Below are 17,644 nucleotides of genomic sequence, written 5' to 3' on the forward strand. Positions count from 1 at the left end.
TTTTTTTTTTGAGAAGGGAATTTTTTTTTTTTTTTGTATATATAGGAACAATCTATGTAGACAGATTTTAATAGAAAACCAAACTAATAAAATCAACAGCCATTCTTTTGAAAGCATGTTGTGATCAACCTCTGAAAGCTAAACACCGCCCATGGCAAATTTGGGAAAATTCCAGCAAAGGTGGCAGAGCCAAGAGACAAGGTCAAGTGAAGGGATAAGCAGAGGGGGTGGCTGGGGAGTTCAGGACGAAAGAAGCACTGTGGTCAACTTATCTCCTTCGTCCCTAAGCTTCGAGTTATTTAGTTTTTGGGACTATGTTTATGGATTTTTAAGATTCCCTTCGTGAGTTTTTTTCTTCAAAACAACAACTAGTGATAAATCTACCTATTTATTTATTCTGCCACTCGTCTGCAGCCTGAGCGAGCAGCGAGATTGGTCATTAGACACCATTAGCTTCTCTCGTTTTCCTCAGCACTGCACAGTCTCGCACAGTAATGCGTTCAACCCCATACCTTCACCAACAATCAGAGTAGAGGAGACCCATTCCACTCTGTCCACATTGCAACCTTGGAGGGAGGCAAGGCGTGAAGTGTCTCATTCACATTTAAAAAGACCGCAGCAAAATGAGTTGCTCTAAACACCTAAGAACAGAGGTACAGAGGTAATCTGTGGAGCTACAATAACCAGGAATTCAGACCAAAGCATTGCAGTTCTACTTTATATTGACCAGAAGTGAATGATTCACATTCACCTAAGGAAGAATATAAAAGCATGTTTAAAAAAGAAAAAAAAAACTGTCCAATGTTATATGAAGATCTTGTAGTGTTAAGAGATGCTAATAATGTACTTACTTTTCTGACAGAAGATGCCCCTGTATCCAGGTGCACACTTACAGGTTCCTTTGTCTGGAGAACAGGAAGTCCCATTCTTACAATTACACAGCAGCGAACAGTTTGTCCCCCACCATCCTTCTGCACACACATTGTCACAGTGACCTGCCCACACACATTTACATTTCTGTTACTTCAGAGGACACATTTCAGATCCGTTAATTTTATTTACAATGTGCAGATTCATCTCAAATGAAAAGGTGCTTTACAAATCAATCCAATCATATATTTTATATTTTATCACATATTTAAAAGGAACTAGAACTGCAAGTAGTTATTATTGGGTTTGGAACTTACAGGCACTCACTCTTGAAATGTATTGTTTTTACAAAAGATTTTGCCTATGGATTTTGACACATACAAAAACAAAATATTTAAAACACAATCCATCATAAAATTTCCATTCCTTGACACCAAACCTGCCCATCACTTTATCATCTCCTCTGTTTCCTTTACAAACATGTCCATTCAGATCTGCTCCAAACACCACTATTTCTTCTCTAGGAATACTCCATCACTTCATCAATGTCTTTCTAGAATTTCTCTCTCTTCACATCCAAGCATAACAACTGACAATACTACATTAACTATTACCATAAATTTTTACCTTCAGACGAATCACTATCTACTCTTTTCATCTAGACTACATTACTTGCCAAGGAGCTACTTCAGAACTACCCCTACTCTATTTCTCTCCCTATCAACACAGCATAAATCCTGGTCAAATGATAGGAGCAGGGTTTCCCTTAGTATAGTGGCCTGGCGGGCCACCAGTCTTTACCTGTGCCCCCACCTGGCTTGCTTATTGCATTTCTTTTTATTTCAGTCTTTTTAAAATGTTTAAATTTTTAAGACTTTATAATTGATGTTCAGGTGTTAATCTTCCAATCTTTCAATAACACGATCATCAAGTGATATTTTCAAATTTCCTGTCAACTTTAAACATTATTTAACTCAAAAACACGATGGGCTGCTGGATGACGCCCAGGCGTCTGAAACATTGAAATTAGCTAATTTTCTGGAGGAAACCTTGAGGAGCTATTGGGCATCATCTCAGCCAGCTCTCTACCTTTTCTTGTCACTGTCCCTACATGTCTCCAGACAGAAGGAGAGTATGATAATGATGACTTTTGGCATCATTACCAATTAAAACAAAAGCAATAGAGGGATCGTGCACATGCAGAAATGCACTTTTCTAAATTTGTCCGTACGCCAAATTTTAGTGTGAAAACTGCGCACTCTTTTATGCATGAGGCCCCTGATCCTCAGCTACAGAAGTTGGCTCTTGGGATATGGAATGTCACCTCTATAGTGGGAAGGAACCTGAGCTGATGCGTGAGATTGAGAGGTTCCGGCTAGAAATAGTTGGTCTCACCTCAACGTTATGGTTCAGGCTCTGGAACCAGCCACCTTGTGAGGGGTTGGACACCCTTTCTCTCTGGAGTTACACCTGCTGAGAGGTCCCTGGCAGGAGTGGGCATATTTGTTACTCCCCATCTTGGTGCCTAAACGTTAGGGTTCACCCCAGTGAACGAGAAGGTAGCCTCCCTCTGCTTACAACTGGTTCTGACTGTTTGTGCTTATGTGACCAAGCAACAGTTCAGATTACCCAGCCTTTATGGAATCCGTGGAGAGGGAACTGGAGAATGCTCTTCCCGGGGACTCCTGTTCTGCTGGGGGACTACAATGACAGTGAGACCTGGAGGGGGTGGTTGAGAGCAATATTCCCCCTGAACTGAACCCAAGTGGTGTTCTGTTGTTTAATTTCTGTGCTTATCACCTATTGTCCATAACGGACACCACATTCAATCATAAGGGTGTCCATATGTGCTCTTGGCACCAGGACACCTTTGGCAGCAGTTTGATGATAGATTTTGTTGTTGTCTCATCAGATCTGCGGTGACATGTCTTGCACACTCGGGTGAAGAGAGGTGTGGAGCTGTCCACTGACCACTATGTGGTGATCAATTGGCTCCAGTGGTGGGGAAGGATGGTGGTCAGACCTGGCATGCCCAAATGTATAATGAGAGTCCAATGTCCAATGTATAATGTATAATGAGAGAGGAATGTCTGTTAAAATTTCCCCCACTGTTAAGAAAATAAAATTAAAATATGCTAGTTTTTAGACTTGATTATATTAGATCAAATTAATAGTGCTTTAAATAAGAAAATTCGGCTCCAAATTATATCCATGGTTCAATCAGCGTAATCTCTTATGTAGGATATTTCTATTGAAACATAATACACTAAGTTGAATTAAAATAATTTTGCTTGTAGTTCTCTATCATTTAAAACACAGCTCTATGTAAGCACAGTTCACAGTCTCTGTGGACTGAGCAGGCATTCACAGGGGGTTGTGGCTCTGTGTGCGACTTTAACCTTTTGACCACCTTGATAAGATTTAACAGCTGGTGTAAAACAATCTGGTCTTGTTGCCAAACCAGAGCTTCCACCCTGATACAGTTATAAAAACATCTGTCTCCACTCAAAAGAAAATAACACCTCTTTGATTTAAAAAAAAAACAGGTTTCTACTGGAACATGGTCAACTTAGCTAAGGACAGTCTCCTAATTTGAATACAGCAGAGAAGGAAAACACGCCCTTCCTTTAAAAGTATAAGAACCTTAACTTCAGATCGATCCGGGTTTAGCAGTGATGCCGTCTCCGGGGAATGGTGAAATGCTTCCCCGTAAGTTTGTTTTGGTGTGTCAATGTCTGTGTAGTAAGGTAAATACTGGGTTGGATTCTGGTTTGTGATTTTATTATGAGTAACGTCAGCTTAAGTAGTTTGTTTGTCTAATATGATCGTACTTGGAAAGTACAATGATTGTACTTGGAAAGCGCTTGTCCAAGTACAAGCGCTTATGATTGTACTTGGAAAGTGTTTGTCTTTGTGGCTCAGTTGCACAATGACGACACCGAGGAATCCAGGCAGAAGAGAGAATAAAAACGAGTCAAAAGATTTTTAATTACTCTTCTGAATTAAATTAACATCACCTCCGAGAGAACTTTGAACCCGTTCATGGGGAAGAGGGGGACATTGAGTCTGAGTGGACCATGTTCTGTGACTCCATTGTCAAGTTAACTTATCTGACTTACTGACAATCTTGCGCAAATTGCGCAAGATTGTCAGTACCTTTTGCAACAGTAACCCTCAAACCCCCTGATGAACACCTTCGGTGAGGAATACTATCAAGCTGAAGAAGGAAGCCGCTGATGAGTACCAGCAGTACAAACGGCATGCATGTGGTTGCTAAGGCAAAACCTCAGGCATGGGAGAAGAGGCCATAGAGAAAGATTTTTGCCCGGATTCATGGCGAAAGCAGTAGAGCACCAACACTGTTTATATTGGGGATAATGGGCTACTGACCTTAACTCAGGATGTTGTGAGCCGGTGGGCAGAATACTTTGAAGACCTCCTCAATCCCACCAACAAGCCTTCTATTTAGGAAGTGGAGCCTGGGGACTTTGGGTCGAGCTCACAATCTCTGGTGATGAGGTTGCCAAGGGCCCCAGGGGTGAATGAGATTCACCCAGAGTTCCTTAAAATTCTGGATGTTGTAGGGTTGTGTTGGTTGACACTGCTCTGCAGTATTGCAGGAATAGTTCCCCTGAATTGGGAGAACGGAGTGGTGGTCTCCCTATTCAAAAAGGACCACCACCCCCTCCAACTACAGAGGGGTAACTCTCTGAGGCCTCCATGGCAAGGTCTATTCCAGAGGTCCTGGAAAGGAGGGTCCATCAGATAGTCGAACCTTAGCTTCAGGAAGAAAACAGTGTGGGGTTGTTTTCAGTTGTGGACACTGGACCAGCTCAACTCCAGGTCTAGCAGGGACCTGGAGTTCGCCCAACAGGTCTATATGTTTTGTGTGTACTTGGAGAATGCACTTGACCATGTCCCTCAGGGAGCCCTGTAGGAGGTGCTCGTAGAGTCTGGAGTACTGGGCTCTTTTATACAAACTGTTAGTTACCTGTACGACACGTGTCAGAGTCTGGTCCACATTGCTGGGAGTAAGACATTTCCGCTGAAAGTTGGACTCAACCAAGACTGCCCTTTGTCACTGATTCTGTTCATTAGTTTTATGGACAGACTTTCTAGGTGGAGACAAAGAGTTCAGGGTGCCCATTTTGGTGGCCTTAGGATTGCATCTCTACTTTTTGCAGATGATGTGTTCTTATTGGTTTCATTAGGTCGTGATCTACAGCTTTCGCTGGAGCAATTCGCAGCCAAGTGTAAAGCAGCTGGCATGAGAATCCGTGCCTCCAAATCCAAGGCCATGGTCTTGAGCCAGAAAAGGGTAGACTGCCTTCTCTAGGTTGGGTAGGATGTCTTGCCCCAAGAGGAGTTCTTATTCAAGCAGGATCTTGCTCATGAAAATTTAGCGGGAGATTGATGGGCGCCGTCTGCAGTAAAGTACCCACTTTACTGCAGACGGCGCCTATCAATCTCCCGCTGTACTGGTCTGTCATGGTTAAGAGAGAGCTGAGTCAAAAAGCAAAGCTCTCAATTTACCAGTTGATCTATGTTCCTACCCTCATCTATGGTCATGATTGTTGGATCAAAGAACAAGGTCATGGATACAAGTGGCCAAAATTAGTTTACTCCATAGGGTGTCTGGGCTCTCCTTTAGAGAGCGGGTGGGAAGCACAGGAGGGGCTCAGAGTAGAGCCAATGCTCTTTCATGCTGAGTGGAACTAGTTGAGGTGGCTCATGCACCTGGTCAGCATGCCTCCTGGATGTCTCCCTGGTGATGTGTTCTGGGCACATCCCACTTGGGTGGTGGAGACCCAGGGGAAGAACCAGGACACTCTGGAGGGAGTATGGGACACCTTGGGATTCCCCTGGGATTCCCAAGGCGATCCTATTTCCCTCTCTCCAGCCCAAAGAGGGAAGTCAGAGAGGGAAGTCTGGGTCTCCTTACTTAGGCTGCTACCCTCACAACCCAACTCCGGATAAGCAAAATAAATGGATGGATATGTGGAAGTTTGCTGGGATCCAGGAAAAAGTAAAGCATTGTGCACATCACCTTCAGTGATGTGCAAATCACTGAAGGTGATGTGCACAATTAGGGGACACAATGATGTGTCCCCTAATATGGGGATAAATGGGCTTACAATTTAAATTGGATCAGTGTTTCATCTAACAACTGACTTTTAATTCCTTGCCATTCCGTTTTTAAATATGCCAATTTTCTCTCCATTCAAATTGTCAGTTACCTGAAAAATAAGCTTTCCTATGAATATGAAATGAGATGTTGAAATATTACAAACTTCGCCTGCAAAGTTTGGTCCTACAATACTGTTTAAGTATTGTAGCTGTTTAAGCTGCGATCCAACACACTTATCGGTCATTGGGCAAAGGCGGGATACACACTGAACAGGTCGTCAATCCATCGCAGGGCAACACAGAAATAAAAATACCATGCATGAATCATATATTCGCTGGTCATTGTTCCATTAACCTTTCTTTCTTTCTTTTTTCTCATTACCTCCATCTCATCTGTTCCTTTCTCCTCACCTGGTTTACAGGGACAGGATCCATCAACAGGGGAGCACTGGACTCCGTTCTTACATTTACAGGTTGCAGAACAGTTTACTCCATATGCCCCAGCTGGGCATGGTACTGCACACTTGGAACCCTGGGGAATTGAATGGATAAACAGAGGCTCTGAGTGCAAAAACTATTTTACTTAGTTATTTTTAAAGTAACAGATCATTTTGTCAAGGTTTGGTTGTTCAATGCAGCCAGTGCTTTCTCTATTTAACATTATTGTAATTTTTTAGTGCAAAAATGTGCAAAATTTGTCTGTATATCATTATTGAAACTGCACAATAAAATTTTTCACTGTTGGACAGACTACTTCTCTTTAGATTGTGGCACATTTGTAAGTAAAACTAATCAGAGGGTTGTGCCTATGAAAAAGATCTCCTCTGCCAATGCCTACCAGCTTATTCTGCCAATGACCCCTATTTGGTGTGGTTTATGGGATGGAATGTTTGAACTTGAATAAACAAAACATACTGTCAAAACTACAACCAACTGCAACAGGTGGTTGCTGTTGCTCTTTGTGAGTGCTCACACATTGCTGTGGGATGGCATCCATTATGCTTCGAGCTGGCAAATCTCATCTTAATATGTCTGGAAATATTTAGCCTGTAATGATGATAAAAATGTGTTTTTCCAATTCATTTCATTTCAGTTTAATTATATAGCATCAAGTCACAACAGATATCACAAAGCACTTTACAACGAATTCCCTTCCATTCAATCACACATATATTCCAATTGATTATCAATTGCTATGGTGGCGCACAGAGGTGCAGCAGCTTCTCAAGTTCCCCAGATTAAACCCTATTTTAACATCTACGAGGCTGCTTTGGGTAAGAGTTTAGTGACAACTTTACGACTGAAGTACAGCTCGGCCGAACTGATGGCCATTGGAGACAGTTCAGCTGTTAATATATCACCGAGGCTGAAATCTGCACTTGGGAGTCAGCAGCTCCTCAGATCAGTGGACTGACGCAGCAGGTTGCAAGGAGCAATAGTAAAAACAAAATACTGTCCCCAAAAACAGAAGAGGGGGAAGCGGGCAGGAGCATTGACCCAGGTGAAAGCTAGGAAGCCACCTGTTCCGACTCTTTCTGATCAATGTCTGCTCACTGGATAACAAAGTGTATTTGTTACATCTGAGGCTGAGATGAAGAACTGTGCCGCTCTTTGCCTAACAGAAACCTGACTTAACAGCAACATGCCAGACTCAGCCTTCCAGATCAATGGTATTCAGTTATTCTGAGCAGGCCGCCACCAATAGTCGGAAAAAACACGGGGGGAGGACTCTGTATGTATGTGAATGAAGGCTGGTGTATGAACTGTGGACTGGTTAAAAGCTGCTGTTCTGAGGCAATAGAACTTATGACAGTGAAATGCCGGCCGTACTATCTGCCTCGAGAGTTTACTGAGGTTTTCACCATAGTTTACATCTCACCAGGTGATAACGACAATGAAGCATGTAGCATGCAGCAATGAACTACATGACACCATTAGCTCACTGCAGATGAAACACCCGGAGGCATTTTACGTAGTTGCGGGGGACTTTACCCCCGTGAAACTGACGGACAGCCTGCCCAGTTTTTACCGGCACGTCACCTTTCCTACACGGTGAGACAACACTCTGGAATGTGCGTAATCTAACATTGACGGTGCGTACAGAGCTCTTCTTCGCCCCCATCTTGGCCTCTCTGACCACATCTCCATCCTGCTGGCGCCAGCATATCGTCCACTGATGAGACGGATAAAGCCAACGAAGAAGACAGTCACTGTGTGGCCCAGGGATGCAGCCTATGTGCTCCAGGACTGTTTTCAGTGCACAGACTGGCAGGTCTTCAGAGAGGTGGCTAATTATGAAGGAGAGGTGGACCTGGAGGAATACACCTCCTCTGTTCTTGGCTTCATCTCCAAGTATGCTGATGATGTCATCACCACCAGGACGTAACCTGTTACCCAAACCAGAAACCCTGACTGAATGGTCAGGGTTAGGTGAGAGCTCTGCTGAAAGTTAGGGACACTGCATTAAGGACAGGTGAGGCATCAACATTTCGAAAAGAAAAGAACTGGCTGCAGGCATTGTGAGGGCCAAAGCCACAGACACCCAGAAAATTCAGTCACTTCACCACCAACGACCCCCAGCGCATGTGGAAGGGCATCAAATGCATCATTAACTACAACATCAAGGATGCACAATGTCCAAGGGACTCCTCACTGCCAGATGCACTTAAATTCTACACCCGCTTCGAGAATCCTAACACCTCCCTCAGCACCAGACTAATACCACCACCTTGCGTGACCTCTCTGTGTGACCACAGCAGATGTGAAGAAGTCCCTCCAGGAAATCAACCCTTGTAAGCCTGCAAACCCCACCAACATGTACTGAGTACTGAGAGACTGTGCACATCAGCTGTCTGAGGTGTTGGCGGATATCGTCAACACCTCACTGTCACCGTCATCTGTGCCCACCCGCTTAATGACCGCCAGGGACAATGTGCGTGTGGCACATTGTCCCTGTTCCCAAGTGCTCTACAGTGATGAGCCTGAATGACTACCAACCTATAGCCTTAACATTGATAGTCATGAATCACTTCAAGGACTCCATCGATGTCACTGTGGACCCCCATCAGTACACCTACAGGAAGAACTGTTCCACTGCTGATGCCATTTCATCAGTAATCCACAAAGCCCTCACCCACCTGGAGAGCAGTAACTTACATCTGTCTGCTCTTTCTGGATTTCTCCTCAGCCTTCAACACCATCATCCCACAGATGCTGGTGCAGAAACTGTCCTTTAATGGACTGAGTTCCAAACTGGGGAAATGTTTTCTGGACTTCCTGACCAACATACCTCAGATCCACAACACCATCTTCTCCTCCATCACCCTCAGTACTGGCAACTCAGCCCTGAGGAGCTTTTATCGCTGTGTGGCAGAGAGCGTTCTGTGCACCTGCGTCCCCGTGTGGCACAGCAGCTGCTCTACTTCTGACAGGATGGATCTGCAGAGGATGGTTAAGGCTGTACAACGACTGTGGGGAGCAGCCTTCCCTCCACCTTGGACCTCTACACAGCACAATGGACTCCACCCATCCTGCACACAGACTGTTCCAGCCACTCCCCTCAGGCAGGAGGCTGAGGAGCATCCAGAGCAAAACCATTGGGCTGAGGAACAGTTCTTCCCTTCAGCCGTCAGAAGGGGTGCCGTAATGGTGATGTATTGTCTCAGTGTTTGTAACGCCCTGGCGGACATTATACTACAATGTATGCTGTGTTTATACTGTTATGTATTCTGTATCTCAATAAAGATCTATTTAAAAAACAAAAAAACAAAGCAAGATAAGTTCCATGTTAAGATTATCATGTTTTTGATTTTGATTATTTTTTATGAATGCATTAACTTTCTGTTTGCGCAAGAGTATTAACTTATGCTTACCGTCTTAACGTAAGTTTATTTGTTTGGATATTGCAGTACGACTGTTCAGTACAGGGGTGCTCAAGTCCAGTCCTTGAGAGCTGCCATCCTGCAACTTTCAGATGCTTCCCTGCAGCAATTAACACACCTGAATCAAATTAAAGGCTGGTAAGCAGGTCTGTTCAAAGATGATCCTGGTCTGTTGGAGTAAAGATGTATCGAAAAGTTGCAGGACGGTAGCTCTTGAGGACTGGACGTGAGCATCCTTGGTTTATTGTTTTTGTTAGCAGCTAAAGCTAGCCAAGCAGGTGTAGCACGGGGTGTCGGGTGGTTAAACGAACATTAAAACTGTCAGAAAGACCGTTTGAGTTAACATTATTTAGCTGCGAAGTCGTTTTCTTGAAGTTTTCGGCTATAGACGGCATAATGGGCGGAGTGGCTGTGCTGGACCGGTGGATCTATGTGATCAAAGCTAAGCCAAAATGTTTTTGTCTCTATAAATAATAATGATAATAAATAATGACATATTGGCTGCCTCTTTTTTTCTTCATTAAGCCTGAAGCCTGTTATGATGACTTCAACACATTTCTTCTGACAGGTTGGTAGAAGAAATGCTGTCCAGAATGTTTCTATAAACTGACTAATTTCTATAATGCCTAATGTCTGAGTTGTGTTCATGGTAATTATTTCTGACATTTTTATGCTTTATGTTGTAGGTGGTGAAAAATGCTCTCGAGGGTAAACCGGGTGGACAAAGTATTTTGAATGACTGTGATGGTGACACACACACAGCTGGGTCTGGTTAGTTTTGCTCACATTTCTCTTTAAAATGTTTATTATGCTAATGTGTCTGCTATTTATCCTGTTGTTCCTCCAGGCTGGGAAAACCAGGCATTCTTCTGTTGGTTCATGTGCTTCATCCTACATCTAAAGGCCATAAGACATACCTTCGCCATGGTACATACATCCAAAACAGCTCTTGTCAAACTGTGGACGATGTTTTCAGATATGTGCAGGTATGTGGTAATTCCACATTATTTCAGCCATGTTGAATTTTAGATTTTGGAAGTCCTTTTTCTTTGATTTGTTTAATGATACCCAAAGCATGGATATTTCTTTAAGAACTGTGCTTTTATGTTCATAAGATTGTAGAAATGAATGAGTTAAACCCAGTTTATGTTGCTGTAAACTGAAAGTCTTCAATTTTTATTCCAGTGTTAGTGAAACTATATATTGACTTTGAAGGCCTATTTTTGACCAGTTCTCTGAGGAATGGTTATGTGATATTTGTTTTGAATGTTTGAATATACTGGAAATATGTGGTTTGAGGCATGTGGTGCCTTTAAATAAAAATTCTGTTCTGAAGGTTACTTATCGCATCCTCTTTTGTTATGTGAAGTTCTGATTATGCAGATTATGCATTTTAGAACCGCATCAATTGTAGCACTTTAAAGAAGCCTACACTGGATTAGGTATTAATGTTCTGTGTAAAACTAAGAGTGTACTTTAAAAAGTAGCATTACAGTTTGCTTTAGCTTACTGTGAGGGACCAGGCAGTACAATATGCAGAACACAGGTGTTGAATTCAAAAAAGGTGGGTTTTTATTTACCCAAAAATATGAACAAAGGTTAACATAACAATTAAACAGGCATGCCAATAAAAGAGGTCAACATAAATTACTAGACTCAAGACGTAACTGACAAAACAACAAACTGACCTATCTGAAATGACACAGAAGGGGATTTAAATACAGGTTTAGCTAAACCATGTGGACACAATAGGGGAAAACAAAATGGCTGCCACCTGACAACTAACACAAACAATGAAATAAACCCAAAAACATCCCCCCAGCATGACACAGGTGGTTCAGTCCAATGAGGCCATCAGCAGTTCCCCAGTAACTTTGAAGAAGAGTTTATATTACAGACTGATGCTTCAGATAAGGGTCTGGGAGCTGTTCTCCTTCAGGAAACAACAGGAGGCCGTCGTCCAGTGGCATACATCAGCCGGAAACTGAAGAAAATATAAAGAATACTTAAACTTACAAAACAAACTAAAGTGAAAAGTAACTATTAATGAAATGTGGATCTCACCCTGTGTGGCTTGCCATCACACACCCCCCCTCTTCAGGACTCTCGCTGGTGCAGCGAGAGAGATAGTCAGCCGTGATGTTCTCCTTTCCTGGTATGTGGCGTACAGTGAACTGGAACGGTTGTAGGGCCAAGTACCAACGGGTAATTCGCCCATTCGTATCCTTCATCTTTTTAAGCCACTGCAGTGCTTTATGATCCGTCTCCAGTGTGAAGTCTCTTCCCAACAGGTAGTAACGGAAGGAGTCTAGAGCCCACTTAATGGCCAACATCTCCTTTTCCACTGTGGAACAGCGAACCTCCCGTGGAAACAGTTTCCGGCTGATGTATGCCACTGGACGACGGCCTCCTGTTGTTTCCTGAAGGAGAACAGCTCCCAGACCCTTATCTGAAGCATCAGTCTGTAATATAAACTCTTCTTCAAAGTTACTGGGGAACTGCTGATGGCCTCATTGGACTGAACCACCTGTGTCATGCTGGGGGGATGTTTTTGGGTTTATTTCATTGTTTGTGTTAGTTGTCAGGTGGCAGCCATTTTGTTTTCCCCTATTGTGTCCACATGGTTTAGCTAAACCTGTATTTAAATCCCCTTCTGTGTCATTTCAGATAGGTCAGTTTGTTGTTTTGTCAGTTATGTCTTGAGTCTAGTAATTTATGTTGACCTCTTTTATTGGCATGCCTGTTTAATTGTTATGTTAACCGTTGTTCATATTTTTGGGTAAATAAAAACCCACCTTTTTTGAATTCAACACCTGTGTTCTGCATATTGTACTGCCTGGTCCCTCACAGTAAGCTAAAGCAAACTGTAATGCTACTTTTTAAAGTACACTCTTAGTTTTACACAGAACATTAATACCTAATCCAGTGTAGGCTTCTTTAAAGTGCTACAATTGATGCGGTTCTAAAATGCATAATCTGCATAATCAGAACTTCACATAACAAAAGAGGATGCGATAAGTAACCTTCAGAACAGAATTTTTATTTAAAGGCACCACATGCCTCAAACCACATATATTTCCAGTATATTCAAACATTCAAAACGAATATCGCATAACCGAGAGGCTGAGGAGGAAACGCTGGGAGAGGAGCTCAGCAAGGCTGCAGAAATATGTGTACAGTTGGAAGTGGCTGTTTTCTCTCATTCAATAATTTAATGTGGTAAACATTCAGGAAACATTTGATTTAAGCACTTCAAGTTGCATGTAAACAGGTGAAGAAATTAATCGCATTTAAAGTAAAAATTTGATATTGTTAAAGTATATATATATATATATCTTCCTTTAGTAATTCAAGTTAGGTTTTTTTCTTTGCTTAGATCAGTGTTTCTCAACTCTCACCGCCCCCTACTCTGCATGTTTTAGATGTGCCTCTATTCCAGAACAACTGATTCAAATTATTACATGATCATCAAGTACTGCAGAAGCCTGATAATCACCCAGAGATACAATTCAGGTGTGTGGCAGAAGGGAAGCACCTAAAACATGCAGGACAGGGGGGTGGTGAGGACCAGGGTTGAGAAACACTGGTTTAGATCTTCACGTGTACCTTTGTTATCCCGTGTCTCCTGTTTCATTGTTTTGGATTTCCTTGTTTTCCCTGGATTTTGGATTTAGTTAGTTTAGTTCATTAAAAATAACATCCACATAAAGTANTATGTGTTATAACATTCACCGGCAAAGTTTACACAGGTGGTAAAGACTATTATTTATATTCTTTCACTCTGTCAAAAGTAAGATGCATCCTAAATCTTCCGTTTTTGTTTTGAAAATTTCCTAAAGACACGATGTGAGGAAGAAGAGGGAGAAATCTATAAAGAGAGACGGATTCACTGCAGCACTGATGAATCTCACATCGGATTTTGGACTCGTCGGCTGAAAAACGTGTATATTAATCATTATTTATTTGTGCCATTATTAATCTTTATTGATTAGTGTTTGTATAGTTACATAAATATATATTGATATTGCTAAATTTATTAAATAAATTATGAACGGGTGTGTGCTTTGTAATATGCTCTTCATACATCGTATCAGAATATTCCATTCCTATTCTATTGTTAGAATAGAATATATTTAAATATTAAACATATTTAAATATGATGAACTATGTATTAAAAACATACTTAAAAAATACAATTGTTTATAAACGTTGCTTTGATAGATGTTTGAATATGGTTTACAGTAACAAAAAAGTGTGTTATGATCGATTAAATCCGCTGATACGTCATTGTGCCTGCTAAACGCATAACGTGGAGTGGAGTACCGCTCCAAGATGGCCGCCCTAAATCTCGTCAGCGACAATAGGCGAGAGCGGTGCATGAGGCGTCTATCCTTATATTATGTCTATGGTCTCACTGCGTCTGGTGTTAAAGGTTTTTTTTGATTTGCTGTGTTTGGTGCATGTCGTCCTCATAGCGCCACCTCCGGCCGGTAACCTCAACTGCTGCAGCTCTTTTTTTCTTTGATTTCTTTAGTTTAATTTTTAAAAAGAAACTGGTTTTAAAAACAATTTTCAAAAGAATTAAACGTTTTTTTTATCATTTTGAAACGGTCTCAGATGTTTTAATCTATGCATAACTGAACCTGTGTGCCTTAAACAAGAGGTAATATTCTCTGGGTGAAATTCCCAGGGTGGCGTTGTTGAGCAACTTACTAAAATTAAACCTCCACAAAATCTGAATTTCCATCTAGTGTCGCCACATATACATATATATATATATACAAACCAGATTTCAAAAAAGTTGTGACACTAAACAATTTGTGAATAAAAACTGAATGCAATGATGTGGAGGTGCCAACATCTAATTTATTTGTAATAGAACATAGATGGTAGATCAAAAGTTTAATCTGAGTAAATGTAACATTTTACATAAAATATATTAATTTCACAGTGTCTACAAATCCCCCAAAAATTGGAACACGGCCATTTTTACCACTGTGTGGCATCTCCCCTTCATCTTACAACACTCAGACATCTGGGGACAGAGGAGACCAGTTTCTCGAGTTTAGAAATAGAATTGCTCTCCACTCATGTCTAATACAGGCCTCTGACTGTTCAATCGTCTTGGGCCTTCTTTGTTGCACCTTCCTCTTTATGATACACCAAATGTTCTCTATAGGTGAAAGATCTGGACTGTAGGCTGGCCATTTCAGTACCCGGATCCTGATGTTGTGATTGCTGCAGAATGTGGTCTGGCATTATCTTGTTGAAAAATGCAGGGTCTTCCCTGAAAGAGATGACGTCTAGATGGGAGCATATGTTCTAGAACCTGAACATAGTTCTCTGTATTAATGGGGCCTTTCCAGACATGCAAGCTGCCCAGGCCACAAGCACTCATGCAACCCCATACCATCAGTGATGCAACTTCTGAACGGAGCGTTGATAACTTGGGTTATCCTTGTCCTCTCTGGTCCAGATGACATGGCGTCCCAGTGTTCCATAAAGAACTTCAAATCGTGACTCATCTGACCACAGAACAGTCCATTTTGCCTCACTCCATTTTAAATGACTCCTGGCCCAGTGCAAACGGCTGAGCTTGTGGAGCTTGCTTAGAAATGGCTTCCACTTTGTACTGCAGAGTTTCAGCTGGCAGTGGCGGATGGCACGGTGGATTGTGTTCACTGACGATGCTTTCTGGAAGTATTCCTGAGCCCATGCTGTTATGTCCTTGACAGTGGCATTCCTGTTTGAGGTGCAGTGACGTCTCCTCTGTCCCCAGACGTCTGAGTGTTGTAAGATGAAGGGGAGATGCCACACAGTGGTAAAAATGGCCGTGTTCCAATTTTTGGGGGATTTGTAGACACTGTGAAAATATTCATATATTTTATGTAAAATGTTACATTTACTCAGATTAAACTTTTGATCTGCCATCTATGTTCTATTACGAATAAAATATTAGATTGGCACCTCCACATCATTGCATTCAGTTTTTATTCACAAATTGTTTAGTGTCACTTTTTTTAAATCTGGTTTTTATATATATATATATATATATATATATGAGATTATAGAAAAATCTGTATATAAATAACATGATTGAGTTAAACCCGAAATGACGAGTGAGGCAGCTCTTTACATTTTCTACTTATTTTTGAATATAAAAGTAAAAACGTCTTATTTCAAAAGGATTTAATTTTGAAATTGTATATCAAATGTGTGTGATATTTTCTGGTTGTCTTCTAGAGGTCTCCCTCTGTCATCCAGAAGTGAGAGAAGTAACTGGAAACAAAGTTTTTCAGCAATGAGTACGGCAAATTAGTGGGAAAAAATTAAAAATTTGATTTTTCATGAGGTTTTTATTGTTGAAATTATGCATAACATCTGACGTTTACTGGTTGTGTTGTAGAGGTCTCTGTCACCCAGAAGTGGTAGCAGTCATTGGAAACAGATATTTTTTCAGCAATGGGCACGGCAACTTAGGGGGAAAAGATTAAAAAATGACTTTTTTGATAGTGTTTTATTTTGAAATTACACATCAGATCTAGTTGCAACTGTCTGAGGTCTAGAGGTGTCCCTCTGTCACCGAGAAGTGGTAGCAGTCATTGGAAACAGAGAGTTTCTCAGCAATAGGCACGGCAGCTTAGGTGGAACAGATCCAAAGTACTATTTTAATGGTCTTTTATTTTGAAATTACTCATCAGATCTTGTTGCAACGAGAGAGAGAGAGAGAGAGAGAGAGATTAGTTTTGATTTTGTATTAGTTTTCAGCATATATTATTTTCTGTTTGCAAATGCAGTGGCTGGAAACCTATTTTGAGTAGGTCTAACATGGACCGGATGTGCGCTTTTATTGTGAAAGCAGCACGTAAATGGGTGTACCATAATGTCTTGAGTTACCGCGCACTTGTATATTGTGTGCTGGGCCGGCTGGAGTCGGGGCCGGCTAGCTTTACCGCGGTAATGTACCGGTGTCAGCAGTTGAGACGTCCTGATATTACGTTCTCCAACATCCCCAGATACCTACAAGTTTGCTCCAGACATTTCCATTCTGGTGAGTGTCTAAATTCGCTTTGTTAGTGTTGTCATAATTTATTTTGCTATGAATTTGTCCGAGTGTACTCATGATCAGTTTCTGTTGAATTCATTTAAGTGGGTCAACCTTGTTTAGGTCGGGCTAATATTGTTTATGTAGCATAGTCCGAGTTTTGTCAGTGGACATCGAGGTTATTCCATTATTGTGAAATAAACTATTTTACTAGTGTTATCAAATTTACAATATTCATACTGATGTGTGATCTGATATGTCCTCTTGAAGCCAAACCGACGTATGAAATTGATGAGCTCAATCCAGACTGGGTTCCAGTGCTGAATATGGGTCACTGCGAGGTAAACGCCACATCGGACCGACATGGGCGTCAATTTTGCGATACAGCAAAACCATCAACAAGTGGGGGAGCAAGTCACAGAGACTGTTTTTATTATTTACCCCAGAAGAGGTAAATAATGAAAACACAGTTCCAGAGGCTGTAGATGAGGAGCAAGTTGGAGAACCTGAGGAGGAAACGCCGGGAGAGGAGCTCAGCAAGGCTGCAGAAATATGTGTACAGTTGGAAGTGGCTGTTTTCTCTCATTCAATAATTTAATGTGGTAAACATTCAGGAAACATTTGACTTAAGCACTTCAAGTGCTTAAGTCACAGGTGAAGAAATTAAATCGCATTTAAAGTAAAAATTTGATATTAAAGTATATATATATATATATATATA

The 17,644-nt window shown here is 41.5% G+C and overlaps 1 protein-coding gene and 1 long non-coding RNA gene across 3 annotated transcripts in view; one reads left to right on the top strand and one right to left on the bottom strand.

The window, feature by feature from the left end:
* Positions 1-17,644, bottom strand: part of LOC103130903 (multiple epidermal growth factor-like domains protein 10) — a 54,112-nt gene that overhangs the window by 22,933 nt on the left and 13,535 nt on the right. The window contains exons 4-5 of one of the 2 annotated variants that reach the window (XM_007542428.2): positions 6,409-6,529; positions 852-995 (exon numbers count right to left, since the gene is read on the bottom strand). In XM_007542428.2, the coding sequence (XP_007542490.1) occupies positions 852-995; positions 6,409-6,529 (265 nt within the window). The remainder of the gene's footprint in view (positions 1-851; positions 996-6,408; positions 6,530-17,644) is intronic. The other variant, XM_016666279.1, reaches the window with a different exon arrangement.
* Positions 15,994-17,644, top strand: part of LOC107834619 (uncharacterized) — an 8,323-nt gene continuing 6,672 nt past the window's right edge. Inside the window, exons 1-2 of the long non-coding RNA XR_001660425.1 lie at positions 15,994-16,183; positions 17,572-17,577. This is a non-coding gene — a long non-coding RNA (uncharacterized LOC107834619). The remainder of the gene's footprint in view (positions 16,184-17,571; positions 17,578-17,644) is intronic.

Source organism: Poecilia formosa, unplaced genomic scaffold (genome assembly GCF_000485575.1).
Source record: "Poecilia formosa unplaced genomic scaffold, Poecilia_formosa-5.1.2 Scaffold690, whole genome shotgun sequence".
In the NCBI taxonomy this organism is placed as follows: domain Eukaryota; kingdom Metazoa; phylum Chordata; class Actinopteri; order Cyprinodontiformes; family Poeciliidae; genus Poecilia; species Poecilia formosa.